The sequence below is a fragment of the Salmo salar genome, chromosome 14 (genome assembly GCF_965601325.2).
Source record: "Salmo salar chromosome 14, fSalSal1, whole genome shotgun sequence".
Taxonomy (NCBI): Eukaryota; Metazoa; Chordata; class Actinopteri; order Salmoniformes; family Salmonidae; genus Salmo; species Salmo salar.
Window position 1 is genome coordinate 107,210,365 of NC_138304.1, and position 25,733 is coordinate 107,236,097.

General features: G+C 47.8%; 1 protein-coding gene across 1 annotated transcript in view; it reads right to left on the reverse strand.

The window, feature by feature from the left end:
* The window catches only part of LOC106570755 (transmembrane protein 64), a 28,875-nt gene extending 17,770 nt beyond the window's left edge, over positions 1 to 11,105 (reverse strand). Inside the window, exon 1 of the mRNA XM_014143242.3 lies at positions 9,525 to 11,105. Coding sequence (XP_013998717.1) covers positions 9,525 to 10,247 — 723 coding nt within the window. The 5' untranslated portion in view covers positions 10,248 to 11,105. The remainder of the gene's footprint in view (positions 1 to 9,524) is intronic.
* Positions 11,106 to 25,733: the final 14,628 nt, after the last annotated feature.

Consider the following 25,733-nt stretch of genomic DNA (forward strand, 5'->3'; position numbering starts at 1 on the left):
GCAGCTAGGGCTGCAGTAGGTCCAGTCTGTGTAAACAGCAGCTAGGGCTGCAGTAGGTCCAGTTTGTGTAAACAGCAGCTAGGGCTGCAGTAGGTCCAGTCTGTGTAAACAGCAGCTTGGCCTGCAGTAGGTCCAGTTTGTGTAAACAGCAGCTAGGGCTGCAGTAGGTCCAGTCTGTGTAAACAGCAGCTAGGGCTGCAGTAGGTCCAGTTTGTGTAAACAGCAGCTAGGGCTGCAGTAGGTCCAGTCTGCGTAAACAGCAGCTAGGGCTGCAGTAGGTCCAGTTTGTGTAAACAGCAGCTAGGGCTGCAGTAGGTCCAGTCTGCGTAAACAGCAGCTAGGGCTGCAGTAGGTCCAGTTTGTGTAAACAGCAGCTAGGGCTGCAGTAGGTCCAGTCTGTGTAAACAGCAGCTTGGCCTGCAGTAGGTCCAGTTTGTGTAAACAGCAGCTAGGGCTGCAGTAGGTCCAGTCTGTGTAAACAGCAGCTAGGGCTGCTGTAGGTCCAGTCTGTGTAAATAGCAGCTAGGCCTGCAGTAGGTAGGTTTATACTGTAAACAGCAGCTTGGCCTGCAGTAGGTCCAGTTTGTGTAAACAGCAGCTAGGGCTGCAGTAGGTCCAGTCTGTGTAAACAGCAGCTAGGGCTGCAGTAGGTCCAGTTTGTGTAAACAGCAGCTAGGGCTGCAGTAGGTCCAGTCTGTGTAAACAGCAGCTTGGCCTGCAGTAGGTCCAGTTTGTGTAAACAGCAGCTAGGGCTGCAGTAGGTCCAGTCTGTGTAAACAGCAGCTAGGGCTGCAGTAGGCAGGTTTATACTGTAAACAGCAGCTAGGCCTGCAGTAGGTCCAGTCTGTGTAAACAGCAGCTAGGGCTGCAGTAGGTCCAGTCTGTGTAAACAGCAGCTAGGGCTGCAGTAGGTAGGTCCAGTTTGTGTAAACAGCAGCGAGGGCTGCAGTAGGTCCAGTTTGTGTAAACAGCAGCTAGGGCTGCAGTAGGTAGGTTTATACTGTAAACAGCAGCTAGGCCTGCAGTAGGTAGGTTTATACTGTAAACAGCAGCTAGGCCTGCAGTAGGTCCAGTCTGTGTAAACAGCAGCTAGGGCTGCAGTAGGTCCAGTCTGTGTAAACAGCAGCTAGGGCTGCAGTAGGTCCAGTTTGTGTAAACAGCAGCTAGGGCTGCAGTAGGTCCAGTTTGTGTAAACAGCAGCTAGGGCTGCAGTAGGTCCAGTTTGTGTAAACAGCAGCTAGGGCTGCAGTAGGTCCAGTCTGTGTAAACAGCAGCTAGGGCTGCAGTAGGTCCAGTTTGTGTAAACAGCAGCTAGGGCTGCAGTAGGTCCAGTCTGTGTAAACAGCAGCTAGGGCTGCAGTAGGTCCAGTTTGTGTAAACAGCAGCTAGGGCTGCAGTAGGTCCAGTTTGTGTAAACAGCAGCTTGGCCTGCAGTAGGTCCAGTCTGTGTAAACAGCAGCTAGGGCTGCAGTAGGTCCAGTCTGTGTAAACAGCAGCTAGGGCTGCAGTAGGTCCAGTCTGTGTAAACAGCAGCTAGGGCTGCAGTAGGTCCAGTTTGTGTAAACAGCAGCTAGGGCTGCAGTAGGTCCAGTTTGTGTAAACAGCAGCTAGGGCTGCAGTAGGTCCAGTCTGTGTAAACAGCAGCTAGGGCTGCAGTAGGTCCAGTTTGTGTAAACAGCAGCTAGGGCTGCAGTAGGTCCAGTCTGTGTAAACAGCAGCTAGGGCTGCAGTAGGTCCAGTTTGTGTAAACAGCAGCTTGGCCTGCAGCAGGTCCAGTTTGTGTAAACAGCAGCTAGGGCTGCAGTAGGTCCAGTCTGTGTAAACAGCAGCTAGGGCTGCAGTAGGTCCAGTTTGTGTAAACAGCAGCTAGGGCTGCAGCAGGTCCAGTTTGTGTAAACAGCAGCTAGGGCTGCAGCAGGTCCAGTCTGTGTAAACAGCAGCTAGGGCTGCAGCAGGTCCAGTCTGTGTAAACAGCAGCTAGGGCTGCAGTAGGTCCAGTTTGTGTAAACAGCAGCTTGGCCTGCAGTAGGTCCAGTCTGTGTAAACAGCAGCTAGGGCTGCAGTAGGTCCAGTCTGTGTAAACAGCAGCTAGGGCTGCAGTAGGTCCAGTCTGTGTAAACAGCAGCTTGGGCTGCAGTAGGTCCAGTCTGTGTAAACAGCAGCTAGGGCTGCAGTAGGTCCAGTTTGTGTAAACAGCAGCTAGGGCTGCAGTAGGTCCAGTTTGTGTAAACAGCAGCTAGGGCTGCAGTAGGTCCAGTCTGTGTAAACAGCAGCTAGGGCTGCAGCAGGTCCAGTCTGTGTAAACAGCAGCTAGGGCTGCAGTAGGTCCAGTCTGTGTAAACAGCAGCTAGGGCTGCAGTAGGTCCAGTCTGTGTAAACAGCAGCTAGGGCTGCAGTAGGTCCAGTCTGTGTAAACAGCAGCTAGGGCTGCAGTAGGTCCAGTCTGTGTAAACAGCAGCTAGGGCTGCAGTAGGTCCAGTCTGTGTAAACAGCAGCTAGGGCTGCAGTAGGTCCAGTCTGTGTAAACAGCAGCTAGGGCTGCAGTAGGTCCAGTCTGTGTAAACAGCAGCTAGGGCTGCAGTAGGTCCAGTCTGTGTAAACAGCAGCTAGGGCTGCAGTAGGTCCAGTCTGTGTAAACAGCAGCTAGGGCTGCAGTAGGTCCAGTCTGTGTAAACAGCAGCTAGGGCTGCAGTAGGTCCAGTCTGTGTAAACAGCAGCTAGGGCTGCAGTAGGTCCAGTCTGTGTAAACAGCAGCTAGGGCTGCAGTAGGTCCAGTCTGTGTAAACAGCAGCTAGGGCTGCAGTAGGTCCAGTCTGTGTAAACAGCAGCTAGGGCTGCAGTAGGTCCAGTCTGTGTAAACAGCAGCTAGGGCTGCAGTAGGTCCAGTCTGTGTAAACAGCAGCTAGGGCTGCAGTAGGTCCAGTCTGTGTAAACAGCAGCTAGGGCTGCAGTAGGTCCAGTCTGTGTAAACAGCAGCTAGGGCTGCAGTAGGTCCAGTCTGTGTAAACAGCAGCTAGGGCTGCAGTAGGTCCAGTCTGTGTAAACAGCAGCTAGGGCTGCAGTAGGTCCAGTCTGTGTAAACAGCAGCTTGGCCTGCAGTAGGTCCAGTCTGTGTAAACAGCAGCTAGGGCTGCAGTAGGTCCAGTCTGTGTAAACAGCAGCTAGGGCTGCAGTAGGTCCAGTCTGTGTAAACAGCAGCTAGGGCTGCAGTAGGTCCAGTCTGTGTAAACAGCAGCTAGGGCTGCAGTAGGTCCAGTCTGTGTAAACAGCAGCTAGGGCTGCAGTAGGTCCAGTCTGTGTAAACAGCAGCTAGGGCTGCAGTAGGTCCAGTCTGTGTAAACAGCAGCTAGGGCTGCAGTAGGTCCAGTCTGTGTAAACAGCAGCTAGGGCTGCAGTAGGTCCAGTCTGTGTAAACAGCAGCTAGGGCTGCAGTAGGTCCAGTCTGTGTAAACAGCAGCTAGGGCTGCAGTAGGTCCAGTTTGTGTAAACAGCAGCTAGGGCTGCAGTAGGTCCAGTTTGTGTAAACAGCAGCTAGGGCTGCAGTAGGTCCAGTCTGTGTAAACAGCAGCTAGGCCTGCAGTAGGTCCAGTCTGTGTAAACAGCAGCTAGGGCTGCAGTAGGTCCAGTCTGTGTAAACAGCAGCTAGGGCTGCAGTAGGTCCAGTCTGTGTAAACAGCAGCTAGGGCTGCAGTAGGTCCAGTCTGTGTAAACAGCAGCTAGGGCTGCAGTAGGTCCAGTCTGTGTAAACAGCAGCTAGGGCTGCAGTAGGTCCAGTCTGTGTAAACAGCAGCTAGGGCTGCAGTAGGTCCAGTCTGTGTAAACAGCAGCTAGGGCTGCAGTAGGTCCAGTCTGTGTAAACAGCAGCTAGGGCTGCAGTAGGTCCAGTCTGTGTAAACAGCAGCTAGGGCTGCAGTAGGTCCAGTCTGTGTAAACAGCAGCTAGGGCTGCAGTAGGTCCAGTCTGTGTAAACAGCAGCTAGGGCTGCAGTAGGTCCAGTCTGTGTAAACAGCAGCTAGGGCTGCAGTAGGTCCAGTCTGTGTAAACAGCAGCTAGGGCTGCAGTAGGTCCAGTCTGTGTAAACAGCAGCTTGGCCTGCAGTAGGTCCAGTTTGTGTAAACAGCAGCTAGGGCTGCAGTAGGTCCAGTCTGTGTAAACAGCAGCTAGGGCTGCAGTAGGTCCAGTCTGTGTAAACAGCAGCTAGGGCTGCAGTAGGTCCAGTCTGTGTAAACAGCAGCTAGGGCTGCAGTAGGTCCAGTCTGTGTAAACAGCAGCTAGGGCTGCAGTAGGTCCAGTCTGTGTAAACAGCAGCTAGGGCTGCAGTAGGTCCAGTCTGTGTAAACAGCAGCTAGGGCTGCAGTAGGTCCAGTCTGTGTAAACAGCAGCTAGGGCTGCAGTAGGTCCAGTCTGTGTAAACAGCAGCTAGGGCTGCAGTAGGTCCAGTCTGTGTAAACAGCAGCTAGGGCTGCAGTAGGTCCAGTCTGTGTAAACAGCAGCTAGGGCTGCAGCAGGTCCAGTTTGTGTAAACAGCAGCTTGGCCTGCAGCAGGTCCAGTTTGTGTAAACAGCAGCTAGGGCTGCAGTAGGTCCAGTCTGTGTAAACAGCAGCTAGGGCTGCAGTAGGTCCAGTCTGTGTAAACAGCAGCTAGGGCTGCAGTAGGTCCAGTCTGTGTAAACAGCAGCTAGGGCTGCAGTAGGTCCAGTCTGTGTAAACAGCAGCTAGGGCTGCAGTAGGTCCAGTCTGTGTAAACAGCAGCTAGGGCTGCAGTAGGTCCAGTCTGTGTAAACAGCAGCTAGCGCTGCAGTAGGTCCAGTCTGTGTAAACAGCAGCTAGGGCTGCAGTAGGTCCAGTTTGTGTAAACAGCAGCTAGGGCTGCAGTAGGTCCAGTCTGTGTAAACAGCAGCTTGGCCTGCAGTAGGTCCAGTCTGTGTAAACAGCAGCTAGGGCTGCAGTAGGTCCAGTCTGTGTAAACAGCAGCTAGGGCTGCAGTAGGTCCAGTCTGTGTAAACAGCAGCTAGGGCTGCAGTAGGTCCAGTCTGTGTAAACAGCAGCTAGGGCTGCAGTAGGTCCAGTCTGTGTAAACAGCAGCTAGGGCTGCAGTAGGTCCAGTCTGTGTAAACAGCAGCTAGGGCTGCAGTAGGTCCAGTCTGTGTAAACAGCAGCTAGGGCTGCAGTAGGTCCAGTCTGTGTAAACAGCAGCTAGGGCTGCAGTAGGTCCAGTCTGTGTAAACAGCAGCTAGGGCTGCAGTAGGTCCAGTCTGTGTAAACAGCAGCTTGGCCTGCAGTAGGTCCAGTTTGTGTAAACAGCAGCTAGGGCTGCAGTAGGCAGATTTATACTGTAAACAGCAGCTAGGCCTGCAGTAGGTAGGTTTATACTGTAAACAGCAGCTTGGCCTGCAGTAGGTCCAGTTTGTGTAAACAGCAGCTAGGGCTGCAGTAGGCAGGTTTATACTGTAAACAGCAGCTAGGCCTGCAGTAGGTAGGTTTATACTGTAAACAGCAGCTAGGGCTGCAGTAGGTCCAGTCTGTGTAAACAGCAGCTTGGCCTGCAGTAGGTCCAGTTTGTGTAAACAGCAGCTAGGGCTGCAGTAGGCAGATTTATACTGTAAACAGCAGCTAGGCCTGCAGTAGGTAGGTTTATACTGTAAACAGCAGCTTGGCCTGCAGTAGGTCCAGTTTGTGTAAACAGCAGCTAGGGCTGCAGTAGGCAGGTTTATACTGTAAACAGCAGCTAGGCCTGCAGTAGGTAGGTTTATACTGTAAACAGCAGCTAGGGTTGCAGTAGGTAGGTTTATACTGTAAACAGCAGCTTGGCCTGCAGTAGGTCCAGTTTGTGTAAACAGCAGCTAGGCCTGCAGTAGGCAGGTTTATACTGTAAACAGCCTAATGCATGGCAGACTACTACGGTCTGCATTTCTTCCAGACACATTTAGATGAAGCTAGGATAATTCACCATATATTGGTTCACTTTAGAGAGGAGCAAAACTTCTCTCCCCACACTTATTTCACAATATTTGATTTAATTTACTAAATGACCTGTCGTTCAGTAAACTTGCTTGGACAAGGAGCAATGACAATAACAACTAGAAGCATGGGCTTGGATCACAGCATAACAACAGGCGTCGTCCGCAATGGAATAATTACACCAACAGACCAAGCAGACGGACTAAAACATCCATATGGCCTCAGACAAGACGACAGGAAACAACTAGATTCAACAATGACTAGCTGGGAATTCTGATTCCTACATGACGTCTGGGGAAAAGGGAGACTCGTGCCCTGAGACGAGTGACTGAAACAGTGTGTGTGTGTGTGTGTGTGTGTGGAGAAATGAGAGCAGTGGCTTGTTCTAATCCAATCGTTGCAAAGGTTTCAACCGATAGCCCGCCCGTTTCTTTGCAGACAGAAGAAGTAGCCAATAGTTATTTAGAGAACACAGAGCTTCACACTGTTTGAGTGAAAGAGGTGTGTGCTGGCAGCTGGAAATGACTTTTTTTTCTGATCACAGATCATTTAAAAAGAAATACTTGTCGTAGTCATATTTCTCCATATCTGATACAATACACATTGTGTCACAGTATTCTGCACAGCCCTAGCCTAGTGTGTGTAGCTTTGGGAACGTCCCAGCCCCGTTCTCCCGGGAACGCCCGGCCCTGTTCTCCTAAGTGTGCAGGCTTGTGTTCCAGCCCTGCTCGAACACACCTGATACTGCAAATCAGCTTCTCATCAGGACCTAGGCTACATTAGCTGAGTCATTAAAGTATGTTGGAGCAGGGCTGGAACAAAGGCCTGCACATCCACTAGGTGGTCGACCACCCTCGCTGGCGGCCTCTGTCTCAAATGACACCCTATTCCCTTTATAGTGCAATACGTAGTACGGCTGAATGTGGGTAAAAGAAATCTAATTCCGATTTAATAAAACATTTTTTAAATCTACATAAAAACACTTGGGTGAACTGTTGGAATAATATAAATATAATGATTTATATTAAGAAGCAAGGTGGAAAGCGGCATCATTCTTGTTTGTAACAATGTGTTGACTGTATTTGACCTAACAGAACATCATCCACAATAATATGCCAGCCTGGACCTAACAGAGGAGGTCGAGCCTGGACCTAACAGAGGAGGAGCCAGCCTGGACCTAACAGAGGAGGAGCCAGCCTGGACCTAACAGAGGAGGAGCCAGCCTGGACCTAACAGAGGAGGTCGAGCCTGGACCTAACAGAGGAGGAGCCAGCCTGGACCTAACAGAGGAGGAGCCAGCCTGGACCTAACAGAGGAGGAGCCAGCCTGGACCTAACAGAGGAGGAGCCAGCCTGGACCTAACAGAGGAGGAGCCAGCCTGGACCTAACAGAGGAGGAGCCAGCCTGGACCTAACAGAGGAGGAGCCAGCCTGGACCTAACAGAGGAGGAGCCAGCCTGGACCTAACAGAGGAGGAGCCAGCCTGGACCTAACAGAGGAGGAGCCAGCCTGGACCTAACAGAGGAGGAGCCAGCCTGGACCTAACAGAGGAGGAGCCAGGCTGGACCTAACAGAGAACGAGCCAGGCTGGACCTAACAGAGGACGAGCCAGGCTGGACCTAACAGAGGACGAGCCAGGCTGGACCTAACAGAGGACGAGCCAGGCTGGACCTAACAGAGGACGAGCCAGGCTGGACCTAACAGAGGACGAGCCAGGCTGGACCTAACAGAGGACGAGCCAGGCTGGACCTAACAGAGGACGAGCCAGGCTGGACCTAACAGAGGACGAGCCAGGCTGGACCTAACAGAGGACGAGCCAGGCTGGACCTAACAGAGGACGAGCCAGGCTGGACCTAACAGAGGACGAGCCAGGCTGGACCTAACAGAGGAGGAGCCAGCCTGGACCTAACAGAGGAGGAGCCAGCCTGGACCTAACAGAGGAGGAGCCAGCCTGGACCTAACAGAGGAGGAGCCAGCCTGGACCTAACAGAGGAGGAGCCAGCCTGGACCTAACAGAGGAGGAGCCAGCCTGGACCTAACAGAGGAGGAGCCAGCCTGGACCTAACAGAGGAGGAGCCAGCCTGGACCTAACAGAGGAGGAGCCAGCCTGGACCTAACAGAGGAGGAGCCAGCCTGGACCTAACAGAGGAGGAGCGAGCCTGGACCTAACAGAGGAGGAGCCAGCCTGGACCTAACAGAGGAGGAGCCAGCCTGGACCTAACAGAGGAGGAGCCAGCCTGGACCTAACAGAGGAGGAGCCAGCCTGGACCTAACAGAGGAGGAGCCAGCCTGGACCTAACAGAGGAGGAGCCAGCCTGGACCTAACAGAGGAGGAGCCAGCCTGGACCTAACAGAGGAGGAGCCAGCCTGGACCTAACAGAGGAGGAGCCAGCCTGGACCTAACAGAGGAGGAGCCAGCCTGGACCTAACAGAGGAGGAGCCAGCCTGGACCTAACAGAGGAGGAGCCAGCCTGGATCTAACAGAGGAGGAGCCAGCCTGGATCTAACAGAGGAGGAGCCAGCCTGGATCTAACAGAGGAGGAGCCAGCCTGGATCTAACAGAGGAGGAGCCAGCCTGGACCTAACAGAGGAGGAGCCAGCCTGGACCTAACAGAGGAGGAGCCAGCCTGGATCTAACAGAGGAGGAGCCAGCCTGGATCTAACAGAGGAGGAGCCAGCCTGGATCTAACAGAGGAGCCAGCCTGGATCTAACAGAGGAGCCAGCCTGGATCTAACAGAGGAGCCAGCCTGGATCTAACAGAGGAGCCAGCCTGGATCTAACAGAGGAGGAGCCAGCCTGGATCTAACAGAGGAGGAGCCAGCCTGGATCTAACAGAGGAGGAGCCAGCCTGGATCTAACAGAGGAGGAGCCAGCCTGGATCTAACAGAGGAGGAGCCAGCCTGGATCTAACAGAGGAGGAGCCAGCCTGGATCTAACAGAGGAGGAGCCAGCCTGGATCTAACAGAGGAGGAGCCAGCCTGGATGTAACAGAGGAGGAGCCAGCCTGGATGTAACAGAGGAGGAGCCAGCCTGGATGTAACAGAGGAGGAGCCAGCCTGGATCTAACAGAGGAGGAGCCAGCCTGGATCTAACAGAGGAGCCAGCCTGGACCTAACAGAGGAGGAGCCAGCCTGGATCTAACAGAGGAGCCAGCCTGGATCTAACAGAGGAGCCAGCCTGGATCTAACAGAGGAGCCAGCCTGGATCTAACAGAGGAGCCAGCCTGGATCTAACAGAGGAGCCAGCCTGGATCTAACAGAACAGCCTGGAACTGAGCTGTTTGAGTGACAGGGGGCAGGGCCTGTGTGTGGGAAGCAGCTGGTAGAGGGAGAGAGAGTACAAAGAGTAACCCAGAAAAACAAACATCGCAGTATGCATACTGCACATGTCAATATTACAATTTCTATACCAATGCAATTCATTGTGTAGCCCTACTATTTAGGGAATAGTGTTCCATTTGGGAAGCACTCTCTGGTTCCCGTTTCTCACCTGCACAGACAATGGAGAAAAGGATCAAAGACACCATCAGAAACTGTACTTGTAAGATTTTCAACCATACTCACTGAGAAAACTGCATTCTGGAGTCCAAAAGGAATGGGCGTGAGTCTCGCTAAGGCCACAACTTTGAGTCCACTCCCCCCCTCCACCACCCGTATTACAGCACTGAGCTGTTCAGAGTTCCCCACCTTGTTGACCACCCAGGTCGTCAACAGTCTCTTACACACCAGGTGAGCCAGGAAGGTACCTATGAGCACCCCCACCATGACCAGCCCCATACCCAGCACGAAGCCGTACAGGTACCCCGCAGCCACGTTCAGTACGATGTAGCCCCAGCCGAATGGGAAGGACACGATGATCAGACCAACTATGAACAGCAAGGCTCCAACCAGGCTGTCCAAGCTCTCCACCCAGAGGAGGAGGTCCTTGAGGTACTGTCGGACGAGAGCCACGGAGGAGAAGCACACAGCTGTCAGAATGCACGCCAGGAGGGCGCTCTTGAAACAACACGTGGTAATACAACACGGGTGTCTGAAATCCCCGTTGGTGGCGCCGCCACCGGTGAATGACACGCCAGTGTCAACGATGCTCTCCGGGTCTCCGTCTGACTTCCCGACGGCGCCTCCTCTCTCGTCAAAGGCGTTGCATATTAAGATGTCTATTTTATCGCAGTCGTCCGGGGTGGATCTCTGGAGCCAGCGGTTCAGCTGGATCTGTCCTCTGACCGCGGCGTGTTTCAGGACCTTTAGGACGACCTGCAGGGATGGTGGTGACCCTGCGCCCCACATCGTTGCCCTACAACTGAGTCTCAGGGAGATGGACAGTCACTCTGACTAGTTGTGCCCAGATTTAAGACGGAGCGCTGTAAACTTGAATATTACCGGTTTCCTTTTTGTAGAAACGATGACGCTTGAACATAAATAATGACAACAGAGAGATAATTAGGATGACGTGGTGACGGTGAGAAAGGTTATGGATGGGGACACATTCCTATTCCTCAGCATACAGGATAACTGTTCACATAGGCTTCAAAAAGGAGAATTCTTCCAGTCTGGGTTTCCATCATATGAATGATCATCCAGTGTGACAGTTCTTGATCTTGGGTACACTAATTTGGGAGACATGCCAGTGAAATGATTTCTGAAAAACAAGGTTTTCACATCGCCTGGAATCATCGGAGGAAAAACGTAAATGACACACAGCAGTTACCGTCACAAAAATCACTGCGTTGAAAAGCATCGGTCGATGTTAATCTGACAAACCGAGACAAGGCAACAACAAACTGATCAGAAAGTCACGGTACCGCTTAAATACGTCTGATCCAAACCAACTACACGTATCGATACGGGAAACGGTCCAAAGATAAATCCGTGCAAAGACTCGTAACTTTTGCGAGTCCTCGGTCGTATTTCTGTGAAAATGTTTTGCTGGCGGTGTAAAGTCCTGATCCAGCCCAACGGGCACAGTCACCGAACATTGACCTTGTTGTTCTCTTCCTGGTGCACGGTGATAACCGGAGCGTCTCCCGGGTCCGTCTGATAGCCAGCTGACTCTTATTACTAGTCGTTTTGGCCACAATAGTAAGTGGCGTTGACGTTGAACGCTATTCATACACCAGCCACTGCTCTGTTTGTTTCCCAGAATGCCAAGTTCCAGACCATGTGACTACTACCGTTCTGGCCTATGAACCACGGCGGAATAAAACCCGGAATAAACCCAGCTAACGGGCTCTTTCTGTGGATACCACATCCACCACGGGTCCTTGGACAAACCCACAGAGTAACACAGTACGAGTTATAATACACTTCAACCTAATCAGAACAGGGAAATGGTTAGAATCTGGGTTTTCCACCTTTATTTAACTAAGTCAGTGAAGAAGAAATTGTTCTTTACAATGACAGTCTACGCGGACCAAACTATAGAGACAGTTAAAATCAGGGCTGTGTTTCGTGTAGGTTTACCCTGAGAGGGTGTATAGTGGAAATCTCTCTCAGACCAGATGATCTATCAATATATTCATCTCGATTTACTCTCACACTCCAAAATGATAATCACATCAACGTAAACATCAGGCAAGACTACAAATCCCTACAGGTCATCACCTTTACTAACAGGTATTGATCCTACAGGTCATCACCTTTACTAACAGGTATTGATCCTACAGGTCATCACCTTTACTAACAGGTATTGATCCTACAGGTCATCACCTTTATTAACAGGTATTGATCCTACAGGTCATCTCTAACAGGTATTGATCCTACAGGTCATCTCTAACAGGTATTGATCCTACAGGTCATCACCTTTATTAACAGGTATTGATCCTACAGGTCATCTCTAACAGGTATTGATCCTGCAGGTCATCACCTTTACTAACAGGTATTGATCCTACAGGTCATCTCTAACAGGTATTGATCCTACAGGTAATCTCTAACAGGTATTGATCCTACAGGTCATCTCTAACAGGTATTGATCCAACAGGTCATCTCTAACAGGTATTGATCCTACAGGTCATCTCTAACAGGTATTGATCCTACAGGTCATCTCTAACAGGTATTGATCCTACAGGTCATCTCTAACAGGTATTGATCCTACAGGTCATCACCTTTACTAACAGGTATTGATCCTACAGGTCATCACCTTTACTAACAGGTATTGATCCTACAGGTCATCACCTTTACTAACAGGTATTGATCCTACAGGTCATCACCTTTATTAACAGGTATTGATCCTACAGGTCATCTCTAACAGGTATTGATCCTACAGGTCATCTCTAACAGGTATTGATCCTACAGGTCATCACCTTTATTAACAGGTATTGATCCTACAGGTCATCTCTAACAGGTATTGATCCTACAGGTCATCACCTTTACTAACAGGTATTGATCCTACAGGTCATCACCTTTACTAACAGGTATTGATCCTACAGGTCATCACCTTTACTAACAGGTATTGATCCTACAGGTCATCACCTTTATTAACAGGTATTGATCCTACAGGTCATCTCTAACAGGTATTGATCCTACAGGTCATCTCTAACAGGTATTGATCCTACAGGTCATCACCTTTATTAACAGGTATTGATCCTACAGGTCATCTCTAACAGGTATTGATCCTGCAGGTCATCACCTTTACTAACAGGTATTGATCCTACAGGTCATCTCTAACAGGTATTGATCCTACAGGTAATCTCTAACAGGTATTGATCCTACAGGTCATCTCTAACAGGTATTGATCCAACAGGTCATCTCTAACAGGTATTGATCCTACAGGTCATCTCTAACAGGTATTGATCCTACAGGTCATCTCTAACAGGTATTGATCCTACAGGTCATCTCTAACAGGTATTGATCCTACAGGTCATCACCTTTACTAACAGGTATTGATCCTACAGGTCATCACCTTTACTAACAGGTATTGATCCTACAGGTCATCACCTTTACTAACAGGTATTGATCCTACAGGTCATCACCTTTATTAACAGGTATTGATCCTACAGGTCATCTCTAACAGGTATTGATCCTACAGGTCATCTCTAACAGGTATTGATCCTACAGGTCATCACCTTTACTAACAGGTATTGATCCTACAGGTCATCTCTAACAGGTATTGATCCTGCAGGTCATCACCTTTACTAACAGGTATTGATCCTACAGGTCATCTCTAACAGGTATTGATCCTACAGGTCATCTCTAACAGGTATTGATCCTACAGGTCATCTCTAACAGGTATTGATCCAACAGGTCATCTCTAACAGGTATTGATCCTACAGGTCATCTCTAACAGGTATTGATCCTACAGGTCATCTCTAACAGGTATTGATCCTACAGGTCATCTCTAACAGGTATTGATCCTACAGGTCATCACCTTTACTAACAGGTATTGATCCTACAGGTCATCACCTCTATTAACAGGTATTGATCCTGCAGGTCATCTCTAACAGGTATTGATCCTGCAGGTAATCTCTAACAGGTATTGATCCTACAGGTCATCACCTTTATTAACAGGTATTGATCCTACAGGTCATCACCTTTATTAACAGGTATTGATCCTGCAGGTCATCTCTAACAGGTATTGATCCTGCAGGTAATCTCTAACAGGTATTGATCCTACAGGTCATCACCTTTATTAACAGGTATTGATCCTACAGGTCATCTCTAACAGGTATTGATCCTGCAGGTCATCACCTTTACTAACAGGTATTGATCCTACAGGTCATCTCTAACAGGTATTGATCCTACAGGTCATCTCTAACAGGTATTGATCCAACAGGTCATCTCTAACAGGTATTGATCCTACAGGTCATCTCTAACAGGTATTGATCCTACAGGTCATCTCTAACAGGTATTGATCCAACAGGTCATCTCTAACAGGTATTGATCCTACAGGTCATCTCTAACAGGTATTGATCCTACAGGTCATCTCTAACAGGTATTGATCCTACAGGTCATCTCTAACAGGTATTGATCCTACAGGTCATCTCTAACAGGTATTGATCCTACAGGTCATCTCTAACAGGTATTGATCCTGCAGGTCATCTCTAACAGGTATTGATCCTACAGGTCATCTCTAACAGGTATTGATCCTACAGGTCATCTCTAACAGGTATTGATCCTACAGGTCATCTCTAACAGGTATTGATCCTACAGGTCATCTCTAACAGGTATTGATCCTACAGGTCATCTCTAACAGGTATTGATCCTACAGGTCATCTCTAACAGGTATTGATCCTACAGGTCATCTCTAACAGGTATTGATCCTGCAGGTCATCTCTAACAGGTATTGATCCTACAGGTCATCTCTAACAGGTATTGATCCTACAGGTCATCTCTAACAGGTATTGATCCTACAGGTCATCTCTAACAGGTATTGATCCTACAGGTCATCTCTAACAGGTATTGATCCTGCAGGTCATCTCTAACAGGTATTGATCCTACAGGTCATCTCTAACAGGTTTAACGGTGAAGTTTAACGGTGAAGTTTAACGGTGAGGTTTAACGGTGAAGTTTAACGGTGAAGTTTAACGGTGAGGTTTAACGGTGAGGTTTAACGGTGAGGTTTAACGGTGAGGTTTAACGGTGAAGTTTAACGGTGAGGTTTAACGTCGGTTGGCATCCAATATGTTGCATTTGCGCCCCTCAACTGAACTATAGTATAGATCCATTACACTACAACGATACAAAATGGGGAAAAGGGGAAGCGAGGAGAAAAAAGTTAATAAAAAAAAATACATATTTTAATTACCCTACTAACTAGCCCTCATTAAAACCCTTCAGGGCATTCAACTACTTTAAACCCTTTGTGATCCTAGCCCACGCCAACGACCTCAGAGGACGAGACACCACCACTCAACACACCCTGGAACTCTCCCCGATGTCCAATCTCATACCCCCAAGTACTTCCCTGCAGCTGCCACTACAACGTCTATTTCCTGTGATTTACGTTCTATTTCCGCAGTACAGTTGATAACCATCGCTATGAAGCCAACCTTACTGAAACATATCATATATATTATCACTCAACTCAAACTCACTCATTGGCTATCCCTTCGTTGCAGATCTACTATTTACAGGGATCTTCTCAGAATCCTTCACCTTTTACTAGTGGAGGCTGCTGAGGGGAGAACGGCTCATAATAATAGCCGGAACGGAGCAAATGGAATGGCAACAAACACCAAGAAACCATGTATTTGATACCATTCCACTGATTCTGCTCCAGTCATTACCACGAGCCTGTTCGCCCCAATTATGGTGCCACCAACCTCCTGTGCCCTTGACCCATTGTCATGTCCTGATCCTAGTAAGATGTCCTTTTCTATAGTATAGTAGGTCAGGGCGTGACAGGGTGTGTTTTGGGTTGATCTATGTTTTCTATTTCTATGTTTTAGTTCTAGTTTTTCTATTTCTCGGTTGGGGTTGTATGAGTTGATCTCCAATTGGAGGCAGCTGGTCCTCGTTACCTCTGATTGGAGATCATTTTTAAGTAGGGGTTTTTCTTCCTGGGTTTTGGAGGGTGATTATCTTTTGAGTAGTGTTTCTTTCTCTCTGCGTCACGGTTTGTCGTTTTGTCATTTTCAGTTATTTATGTTTTGCAAAGTTTCACGGATTTAATAAAATGTGGAACTACAACCACGCTGCACTTTGGTCCGCTCCTTTCGACATCCTCTTCTACGTTCTTCAGTGTCTCAGCATAGGACACCCTGTGCATTACTCTGGCTCTAGACACCTCAACCTGCCTCTCTCACAACTTTATCCACTGAAAAAAACGACACAGTTCTCTATGCCATGCCCTCTGGCTGCACACTTCCCACACAAGGTCTCTCAGCCTTAACAGTCGTCGTCTGTAGCTCAGTTGGTAGAGCATGGTGTTTGCAACGCCAGGGTTGTGGGTTCGATTCCCACGGGGGGCCAGCAAAAAAAAATGTATGAAATTGTATGAAATGTATGCATTCACTACTGTAAGTCGCTCTGGATAAGAGCGTCTGCTAAATGACTAAAATGTAAAATGTAAAATGTCGTCGTCCACAAAGCGGCAAGGCGAGCTGGCTAACTCTGGCCTATTCTTTCTTTGGATTGGTGGATACAATTTCAATTTAATTTCAATTTAAGGGGCTTTATTGGCATGGGGAAACATATGTTTACATTGCCAAAGCAAGTGAAATAGATAATAAATAAAAAGTGAAATAAACAATAAAAATGAACAGTAAACATTACACTCACAAAAGTTCCAATAGAATAAAGACATTTCAAATGACATTATGTATATATACAGCGTTGTAATGATGTGCAAATAGTTAAAGTACAAAAGGGAAAATAAATAAACATAAATATGGGTTGTATTTACAATGGTGTTTGTTCTTCACTGGTTGCCCTTTTCTTGTGGCAACAGGTCACAAATCTGGCTGCTGTGATGGCACACTGTGGTATTTCACCCAGTAGATATGGGAGTTTATCAAAATTGGATTTGTTTTCAAATTCTTTGTGGATCTGTGTAATCTGAGGGAAATATGTGTCTCTAATATGGTCATACATTGGGCAGAAGGTTAGGAAGTGCAGCTCAGTTTCCACCTCATTTTGTGGGCAGTGTTGCACATAGCCTGTCTTCTCTTGAGAGCCAGGTCTGCCTACGGCGGCCTTTCTCAATAGCAAGGCTATGCTCACTGAGTCTGTACATAGTCAAAGCTTTCCTTAAGTTTGGGTCAGTCACAGTGGTCATATATTCTGATTAGCTCATTTAAAAATATGTATATATTTCCAATGTGTCAAGTAATTATCTTTTTGCTTTCTCATGATTTGTTTGGGTCTAATTGTGTTGCTGTCCTGGGGCTCTGTGGGTCTGTTTGTATTTGTGAACAGAGCCCCAGGACCAGCTTGCTTAGGGGACTCTTCTCCAGGTTAATCTCTCTGTAGGTGATGGCTTTGTTATGGAAGGTTTGGTAATCATTTCCTTTTAGGTGGTTGTAGAATTTAACGTCTCTTTTCAGGATTTGGATAGTTATCGGGTATCTTCCTAATTCTGCTCTGAATGCAGTATTTGCTACATGTCATTATTGTAAATCATTTTGAATATTCGATGAGGGTTGATGACATCAACTGCCTGTATTCAATGGCGATAGATGCCTCAAACTATGAATATGCATTGACATCTCGAGACAACTCTGATATAAAAAAAATAATAATCTCAAAATTTCCAGGATGTCATGTGTCCTACTTATATCATAACAACTTAAGCGAAACTTCTGTTTGATCAAATAAAACTCACGTAGCAAATCAGCCATTCATTCTGTCGACCAAATTCGAAATTCTCTCATTAATTAACCTCCATACAAAAAAGTCCTTGCTTGTTGTGCGAAACAACGAGAATACGCCATCTGCTGGAGGAAGACATATTTTACACTGAGTTGGGCATCTCTGGTTAATATCTATCTTTGTGTGGCTGACTGACTCTGTTCAGCCATTTAAAATCCGCAGAGTTGGGCATCTCTGGTTAATATCTATCTTTGTGTGGCTGTCTGACTCTGTTCAGCCATTTAAAATCCGCTGAGTTGGGCATCTCTGGTTAATATCTATCTTTGTGTGGCTGTCTGACTCTGTTCAGCCATTTAAAATCCGCTGAGTTGGGCATCTCTGGTTAATATCTATCTTTGTGTATCTCTGGTTAATATCTATCTTTGTGTGGCTGTCTGACTCTGTTCAGCCATTTAAAATCCGCTGAGTTGGGCATCTCTGGTTAATATCTATCTTTGTGTGGCTGTCTGACTCTGTTCAGCCATTTAAAATCCGCTGAGTTGGGCATCTCTGGTTAATATCTATCTTTGTGTGGCTGTCTGACTCTGTTCAGCCATTTAAAATCCGCTGAGTTGGGCATCTCTGGTTAATATCTATCTTTGTGTGGCTGTCTGACTCTGGTCGGCCATTTAAAATCCGCTGAGTTGGGCATCTCTGCTTAATATCTATCTTTGTGTGGCTGTCTGACTCTGTTCAGCCATTTAAAATCCGCTGAGTTGGGCATCTCTGGTTAATATCTATCTTTGTGTGGCTGTCTGACTCTGTTCAGCCATTTAAAATACGCCACCTACTGGAGGAAGACATATTTCCCCCCGAGTTGAGCCTCTCTCTCTCTCTCTTCCTCTCTGTCCTCATCAACTGCAGCTTGATGTCGGAACCAAAGCATTGTGGGAGACCTTGTTTTTTTTGTGTGTTTAAAATTAAAAAAAATACATAAACAAATGAAATGTCCTACTTGCGACAATATGGCTAATGTAATTATCTCGATGTTATTGTAATATTTTGTCCCATGTTATAGCCCACAATGTGTCTAGGCTACACATGGGTTACCGTAGGGGATAACACTGGTAATTTCAGAGGCTTAACCTGTGTCCGGAAAACCGGCCCTTAATGAGCAAGTATTTTTTGACTGCGTGGCATGTTGTTTACCCAGTCATTTATGTGAACTGGTGTAAATGTACAGAGTATTCGGAAAGTATTCAGACCCCTTGACTTCTTCCACATTTTGTTACGTTACAGCTTTATTTTAAAATGTATTAAAAAATATATATAATTCTTCATCAATCTACACACATTACCCCATAATGACAAAGCAAAAACAGGTTTTTAGAAAATTTGGCAAATGCATAATATATATATATATTTTTTAAATATCACTTTACATACATATTCAGACCCTTTACTCAGGATTTTGTTGAAGCACCTTTGGCAGCGATTACAGCCTTGAGTCTTCTTGGGTATGACGCTACAAGCTTGGCACACCTGTATTTGGGGAGTTTCTCCCATTCTTCTCTGCAGATCCTCTCAAGCTCTGTCAGGTTGGATGGGGAGCGTTGCTGCACAGCTATTTTCAGATATCAGTTTGTCTCTGTGAATGGTTTGTCCTCTGACAAATCAATTGTAAATTTCGGTGTTCCTCAAGGTTCCGTTTTAGGACCACTATTGTTTTCACTATATATTTTACCTCTTGGGGATGTCATTCGAAAACATAATGTTAAATTTCACTGCTATGCGGACGACACACAGCTGTACATTTCAATGAAACATGGTGGAGCCCCAAAATTGCCCTCGCTAGAAGCCTGTGTTTCAGACATAAAGAAGTGGATGGCTGCAAACTTTCTACTTTTAAACTCGGACAAAACAGAGATGCTTGTTCTAGGTCCCAAGAAACAAAGAGATCTTCTGTTGAATCTGACAATTAATCTGGATGGTTGTACAGTCGTCTCAAATTAAACTGTGAAGGACCTCGGCGTTACTCTGGACCCTGATCTCTCTTTTGAAGAACATATCAAGACTGTTTCAAGGACAGCTTTTTTTCCATCTACGTAACATTGCAAAAATCAGAAACTTTCTGTCCAAAAATGACGCAGAAAAATTAATCCATGCTTTTGTTACTTCTAGGCTGGACTACTGCAATGCTCTACTTTCCGGCTACCCGGATAAAGCACTAAATAAACTTCAGTTAGTGCTAAATACGGCTGCTAGAATCCTGACTAGAACCAAAAAATCAGCAAGGGCTGATTTCAAGGTTTTACTGCTAACCTACAGAGCATTACATGGGCTTGCTCCTACCTATCTTTCCGATTTGGTCCTGCCGTACATACCTACACGTACGCTACGGTCACAAGACGCAGGCCTCCTAATTGTCCCTAGAATTTCTAAGCAAACGGCTGGAGGTAGGGCTTTCTCCTATAGAGCTCCATTTTTATGGAATGGTCTGCCTACCCATGTGAGAGACGCAGACTCAGTCTCAACCTTTAAGTCTTTACTGAAGACTTATCTCTTCAGTAGGTCCTATGATTAAGTATAGTCTGGCCCAGGAGTGTGAAGGTGAACGGAAAGGCTGGAGCAACGAACCGCCCTTGCTGTCTCTGCCTTGCCGGTTCCCCTCTCTCCACTGGGATTCTCTGCCTCTAACCCTATTACAGGGGCTGAGTCACTGGCGTACTGGTGTTCTTCCATGCCGTCCATGGGAGGGGTGCGTCACTTGAGTGGGCTGAGTCACTGACGTGGTCTTCCTGTCTGGGTTGGCGCCCCCCCTTGGGTTGTGCCGTGGCGGAAATCTTTGTGGGCTATACTCGGCCTTGTCTTAGGACGGTAAGTTGGTGGTTGGAGACATCCCTCTAGTGGTGTGGGGGCTGTGCTTTGGCAAAGTGGGTGGGGTTATATCCTGCCTGTTTGGCCCTGTCCGGGGGTTTCATCGGATGGGGCCAGTGTCTCCTGATCCCTCCTGTCTCAGCCTCCAGTATTTATGCTGCAGTAGTTTATGTGTCGGGGGGCTAGGGTCAGTCTGTCACATCTGGAGTATTTCTCTTGTCTTATCCGGTGTCCTGTGTGAATTTAAATATGCTCTCTCTAATTCTCTCTTTCTCTCTTTCTTTCTTTCTCTCGGAGGACCTGAGCCCTAGGACCATGCCTCAGGACTACCTGGCATGATGACTCCTTGCTGTCCCCAGTCCACCTGGCCGTGCTGCTGCTCCAGTTTCAACTGTTCTGCCTGCGGCTATGGAACCCTGACCTGTTCACCGGACGTGCTTGTTGCACCCTCGACAACTACTATGATTATTATTATTTGACCATGCTGGTCATTTATGAACATTTTAACATCTTGACCATGTTCTGTTATAATATCCACCCTGCACAGCCAGAAGAGGACTGGCCACCCCTCATAGCCTGGTTCCTCTTTAGGTTTCTTCCTAGGTTTTTGGCCTTTCTAGGGAGTTTTTTCCTAGGGACCGAGCCACCGTGCTTCTTTCACATGCATTGCTTGCTGTTTGGGGTTTTAGGCTGGGTTTCTGTACAGCACTTTGAGATATCAGCTGATGTACGAAGGGCTATATAAATAAATTTGATTTGATTTGATAGCTTGGTTTTTGCTCTGACATGCACTGTCAACTGTGTGACCTTATATAGACAGGTGTGTCTTTCCAAATCATGTCCAATCAATTGAATTTACCACAGGTGGACTCCAATGAAGTTGTAGAAACATCTCAAGGATGATCAATGAAACAGGATGCACCTGATCTCAATTTCAAGTCTCATAACAAAGGGTCTGAATACTTATGTTAATAAGGTATTTCTGATCTTTATTTTTTATAAATTAGCAAACATACCTTCAAACTTTTTTCGCTTTGTCATTATTGGGTATCGTGTGTCGATTGATGAGGATCTTTATTTATTTAATCCCTTTTAGAATAAGGCTATAATGTGACAAAATGTGGAAAAAGTCAAGGGGTCTGAATACTTTCTGAATGCACTGTGCATTCATCCACTCACAGTAAAGTGAACAGTAACCTGGGGAAAGTTTTCTGTAATATAAATGTAAGAGTGGGCTTCCCGAGAGGCGCAGCGATCTAAGGCACTGCATCGCAGTGTTTGAGGCATCACTACAGCTCCGTGTTCGATCCCAGGTTGTGTTACAGCCGGCCGTGACCAGGAGACCCATGAGGCGGCCCACAATTGGCCCAGTGTTATCCGGGTTAGGGGAGGGTTTGCAGGACTGAGATTTCCTATACCCATCGCGCACTAGCACCTCCTTGTGGCGGGCCGTGCGCCTGCAAGCTGACTCCGGTCGTCAATTGGATGGTGTTTCCTCTGACACATTGGTGCAGCTGGCTTCCGGGTTAAGACACATTGGTGCAGTGTGGCTTGGCAGGATGGTGTTTCAAAGGATACATGGCTCTCGACCTTCACCTCTCCCGAGGCCGTAGGGGAGTTGCAGCGATGGGACGAGAATGTAACTACCAATTGGACACCACGAAAAAGGGGTGTTTAAATTTTTTTTTAATAAAGATTGTAAGAGTTATAAACTTCCTTAATAAGCACAATGTCTACAGAGCACGACCAATCATATTTACACACCACAATATTACCAAAATGCACTCTTGCTTTATCGACTTCCAAACAGCATTTGATTTTATTTGGCATACAGGACTGTTCTACAATGTTATTGAAAGTGGTGTAGGGGGTAAAACATGACATAATTAAAATCAACGTATACTGGCAATACATGCAGCATCAAAATGATTGAGTCTTTGAACGAAGACGGATATAAATCTGTCTAAAACGGATAAAATACAACACCCACATCACACACTGCCACCTGGTGGGCACTGGAAACACAACACCCACATCACACACTGCCACCTGGTGGGCACTGGAAACACAACACCCCGTCACACTGCCACCTGGTGGGCACTGGAAATACAACACCCCGTCACACTGCCACCTGGTGGCACTGGAAATACAACACCCCGTCACACTGCCACCTGGTGGGCACTGGAAACACAACACCCCGTCACACTGCCACCTGGTGGGCACTGGAAATACAACACCTCGTCACACTGCCACCTGGTGGGCACTGGAAACACAACACCCCGTCACACTGCCACCTGGTGGGCACTGGAAACACAACACCCCGTCACACTGCCACCTGGTGGGCACTGGAAATACAACACCCCGTCACACTGCCACCTGGTGGGCACTGGAAACACAACACCCCGTCACACTGCCACCTGGTGGGCACTGGAAACACAACACCCCGTCACACTGCCACCTGGTGGGCACTGGAAATACAACACCCACATCACACACTGCCACCTGGTGGGCACTGGAAACACAACACCCCGTCACACTGCCACCTGGTGGGCACTGGAAATACAACACCCACATCACACACTGCCACCTGGTGGGCACTGGAAATACAACACCCACATCACACACTGCCACCTGGTGGGCACTGGAAATACAACACCCACATCACACACTGCCACCTGGTGGGCACTGGAAACACAACACCCACATCACACACTGCCACCTGGTGGGCACTGGAAATACAACACCCACATCACACACTGCCACCTGGTGGGCACTGGAAATACAACACCCACATCACACACTGCCACCTGGTGGGCACTGGAAATACAACACCCACATCACACACTGCCACCTGGTGGGCACTGGAAATACAACACCCACATCACACACTGCCACCTGGTGGGCACTGGAAATACAACACCCACATCACACACTGCCACCTGGTGGGCACTGGAAATACAACACCCACATCACACACTGCCACCTGGTGGGCACTGGAAACACAACACCCCGTCACACTGCCACCTGGTGGGCACTGGAAATACAACACCCCGTCACATTGCCACCTGGTGGGCACTGGAAATACAACACCCACATCACACACTGCCACCTGGTGGGCACTGGAAATACAACACCCACATCACACACTGCCACCTGGTGGGCACTGGAAATACAACACCCACATCACACACTGCCACCTGGTGGGCACTGGAAATACAACACCCACATCACACACTGCCACCTGGTGGGCACTGGAAATACAACACCCACATCACACACTGCCACCTGGTGGGCACTGGAAATACAACACCCACATCACACACTGCCACCTGGTGGGCACTGGAAATACAACACCCACATCACACACTGCCACCTGGTGGGCACTGGAAATACAACACCCATATTACACACTGCCACCTGGTGGGCACTGGAAACACAACACCCCGTCACACACTGCCACCTGGTGGGCACTGGAAATACAACACCCACATCACACACTGCCACCTGGTGGGCACTGGAAATACAACACCCACATCACACACTGCCACCTGGTGGGCACTGGAAATACAACACCCACATCACACACTGCCACCTGGTGGGCACTGGAAATACAATCATAATAATATTGCTGTCTGGAGGTGTGATCCAGTCTTGCTGTCTGGAGATGGGATCCAGTCTTGCTGTCTGAAGGTGTGATCCAGTCTTGCTGTCTGAAGGTGGGATCCAGTCTTGCTGTCTGGAGGTGGGATCCAGTCTTGCTGTCTGGAGGTGTGATCCAGTCTTGCTGTCTGGAGATGGGATCCAGTCTTGCTGTCTGGAGATGGGATCCAGTCTTGCTGTCTGGAGATGGGATCCAGTCTTTCTGTCTGGAGATGGGATCCAGTCTTGCTGTCTGGAGATGGGATCCAGTCTTGCTGTCTGGAGGTGGGATCCAGTCTTGCTGTCTGGAGGTGTGATCCAGTCTTGCTGTCTGGAGGTGTGATCCAGTCTTGCTGTCTGGAGGTGTGATCCAGTCTTGCTGTCTGGAGATGGGATCCAGTCTTGCTGTCTAGAGGTGTGATCCAGTCTTGCTGTCTGGAAGTGTGATCCAGTCTTGTTGTCTGGAGGTGTGATCCAGTCTTGCTGTCTGGAGGTGTGATCCAGTCTTGCTGTCTGGAGGTGTGATCCAGTCTTGCTGTCTGGAGATGGGATCCAGTCTTGCTGTCTGGAGGTGTGATCCAGTCTTGCTGTCTGTAGATGGGATCCAGTCTTGCTGTCTGGAGGTGGGATCCAGTCTTGCTGTCTGGAGGTGTGATCCAGTCTTGCTGTCTGGAGATGGGATCCAGTCTTGCTGTCTGGAGGTGGGATCCAGTCTTGCTGTCTGGTGATGAGATCCAGTCTTGCTGTCTGGAGATGAGATGCAGTCAGTCGGAGTATATTTCTACCTACCATATAACACCATAGGAGAGTTGTATTGTGCAATAGGATACACACTACATTTGTACTAGGGCCCATATCAAAAGTAGTGCACCAAAAACAGAATAGGGTGCCATTTGGGATGTGCAGTTGAAGTCAGAAGTTTACATAATAAAATCGATGACCTAGAGTTGAAGTGGGAAGTTTACATACACCTTAGCCAAATACATTTAAACTCAGATTTTCACAATTCCTGACATTTAATCCTCGTAAAAATTCCCTGTCTTAGGTCAGTTAGGATCACCACTTCATTTTAAGAATGTGAAATGTCAGAATAATAGTAGAGAGAATGATTTATTTCAGCTTTTATTTATTTCATCACATTCCGAGGGGGTCAGAAGTATACATACACTCAATTAGTATTTGGTAGCATTGCCTTTAAATTGTTTAACTTGGGTCAAACGTTTCGGGTAGCCTTCCACAAGCTTCCCACAATAAGTTGGATGAATTTTGGCCCATTCCGTCTGACAGAGCTGGTGTAACTGAGTCAGGTTTGTAGGCCTCCTTGCTCGCACATGCTTGTTCAGTTCTGCCCACACATTTTCTATAGGACTTAGGTCAGGGCTTTGTAATGGCCACTCCAATACCTTGACTTTGTTGTCGTTAAGCCATTTTGCCACAACTTTGGAAGTGTGCTTGGGGTCATTGTCCATTTGGAAGAACCATTTGTGACCAAGCTTTAACTTCCTGACTGATATCTTGAGATGTTTCTTCAATATATCCACATCATTTTCCATCATCATGAAGCCATCTATTTTGTGAAGTGCACCAGTCCCTCCTGCAGCAAAGCACCCCCACAAAGCTCTACCAACTGTGGCTCAGTTGGTAGAGCATGGTGTGTGCAACGCCAGGGTTGTGGGTTTGATTCCCACGGGGGGACAGTACAACAACAAAAAATGCATGAAATGAAAATGAACTGTATGAAATGTATGCATTCACTACTGTAAGTCGCTCTGGATAAGAGCGTCTGCTAAGTGACTAAAATGTCAAATGTAAACATGGTGCCACCCCCGTGCTTCACGGTTGGGATGGTGTTCTTCAGCTTGACAGCTGCGTGGTGCCATGGTGTTTATACAGATGAACGTGGTACCTTCAGGCGTTTGGAAATTGCTCCCAAGGATGAACCAGATGTGTGGAGGTCTACAATTTCTTTAGATTTTCCCATGATGTCAAGCAGAGGCACTGAGTTTGAAGGTAGGCCTTGAAATACATCCACAG